The following is a 1,103-nucleotide window of genomic DNA, read 5'->3' as shown; positions in this document are numbered from 1 at the left end:
AATGGCAGGAGCAGTTTGTAGCCCTAAATGCAATACTTGATCGTTACTGCCACGTTCTGTTTGCCTCCCCTTAAAAAGGGACATATTGTACAATGAGAGCGTTAAAATTTATGGGGGTTTGTTGGCTTAGTAGAGCTAATTAAACCCAAAACTGCACAGTCTGTAGCTGCTACACTAAGTTTTAAACACACATTGTCATGACAAACCAAGAAAAGCAAAAAAATTATGTAAAACAATGTAATGCAAGAAGTCTGACAAAAAGTGAATTGTTCTATCTGGCTCATAATAACGATGCTCTGAGTCACCTGCAAACACAGCACAAGCACTTCTTACAAGTGGAGGGTAGGTCTGTAAATACCTTGCCTTTAGGTGTTAAGAGAAGAACACACACAGGTGTAGCTGGGACTCTGGATACTTCTGTCTTCCCAAGTGCCTGCGAGTCCTTTCTGACCCCCACAAAGCCCTGAAGCCGTGATGTCCAGGCACACAGGCAAGGTCTGGAGCCATCTGTGCAGAGCGGGATGCTCCTAACCAGCAGCAGAGCCGCGGCGCGTGTCCTGCGCCGAAGCTGCACACCTGTGGTGAACCTGCCGCACCCAGCTCACGTGGGACTCACCGTGTGCCACGTGCCCAGCAGGGCCCGCGTGTGTGCTGTAAAAACAAATGTATTGATGCGGGATAAACCCCTGCTGGACGTGGGGGCATTCGGCCCAAATCACGGCAAACAAAGCACCGCTCCTGGATGGCTCAGAGTACGGGTGGGTTGGGCCCTGCCACTCCACTCCCCGGGCAGGTGAGTGCCCTCCCTGGCACTCCAGGTGGGCAGGAGCAGCACTGCAGTGGCTGTGGGGAAAACAGCCCAGGCTTAGCTCTGCTTGCTTGGCTCCAGGGAAGTGGTGCTCCGTTGTGGCGCTCCATGTCCCTGGGATGCCCCTGGCAGCCCCCGTGCGGGTGGGGTGTGCTGCCCCCTGACTGAGCCGCTGTGTCCCCGCAGGGCCGGCTGGACGCGCTGTGGGCGCTGCTGCGGCGCCAGTATGACAGAGTCTCGCTGATGCGGCCCCAGCAAGGAGACCAGGTGGGTGTGTGGCGCGCGGGCGGGGGGG

General features: G+C 56.0%; 1 protein-coding gene and 1 long non-coding RNA gene across 3 annotated transcripts in view; one reads left to right on the top strand and one right to left on the bottom strand.

Moving 5' to 3' along the window:
* The window catches only part of LOC108444947, a 56,246-nt gene that overhangs the window by 3,356 nt on the left and 51,787 nt on the right, over positions 1-1,103 (bottom strand). The window lies entirely within an intron of this gene.
* The window catches only part of ANTXR2 (anthrax toxin receptor 2), a 78,566-nt gene that overhangs the window by 52,448 nt on the left and 25,015 nt on the right, over positions 1-1,103 (top strand). For both annotated transcript variants that reach the window (XM_017727333.1, XM_017727334.1), the window contains exon 15: positions 995-1,075. In XM_017727333.1, the coding sequence (XP_017582822.1) occupies positions 995-1,075 (81 nt within the window). The remainder of the gene's footprint in view (positions 1-994; positions 1,076-1,103) is intronic.

Source organism: Corvus brachyrhynchos, unplaced genomic scaffold, assembly GCF_000691975.1.
Source record: "Corvus brachyrhynchos isolate BGI_N302 unplaced genomic scaffold, ASM69197v1 scaffold112, whole genome shotgun sequence".
In the NCBI taxonomy this organism is placed as follows: domain Eukaryota; kingdom Metazoa; phylum Chordata; class Aves; order Passeriformes; family Corvidae; genus Corvus; species Corvus brachyrhynchos.
This window is presented reverse-complemented; position numbering and strand designations above follow the sequence as displayed.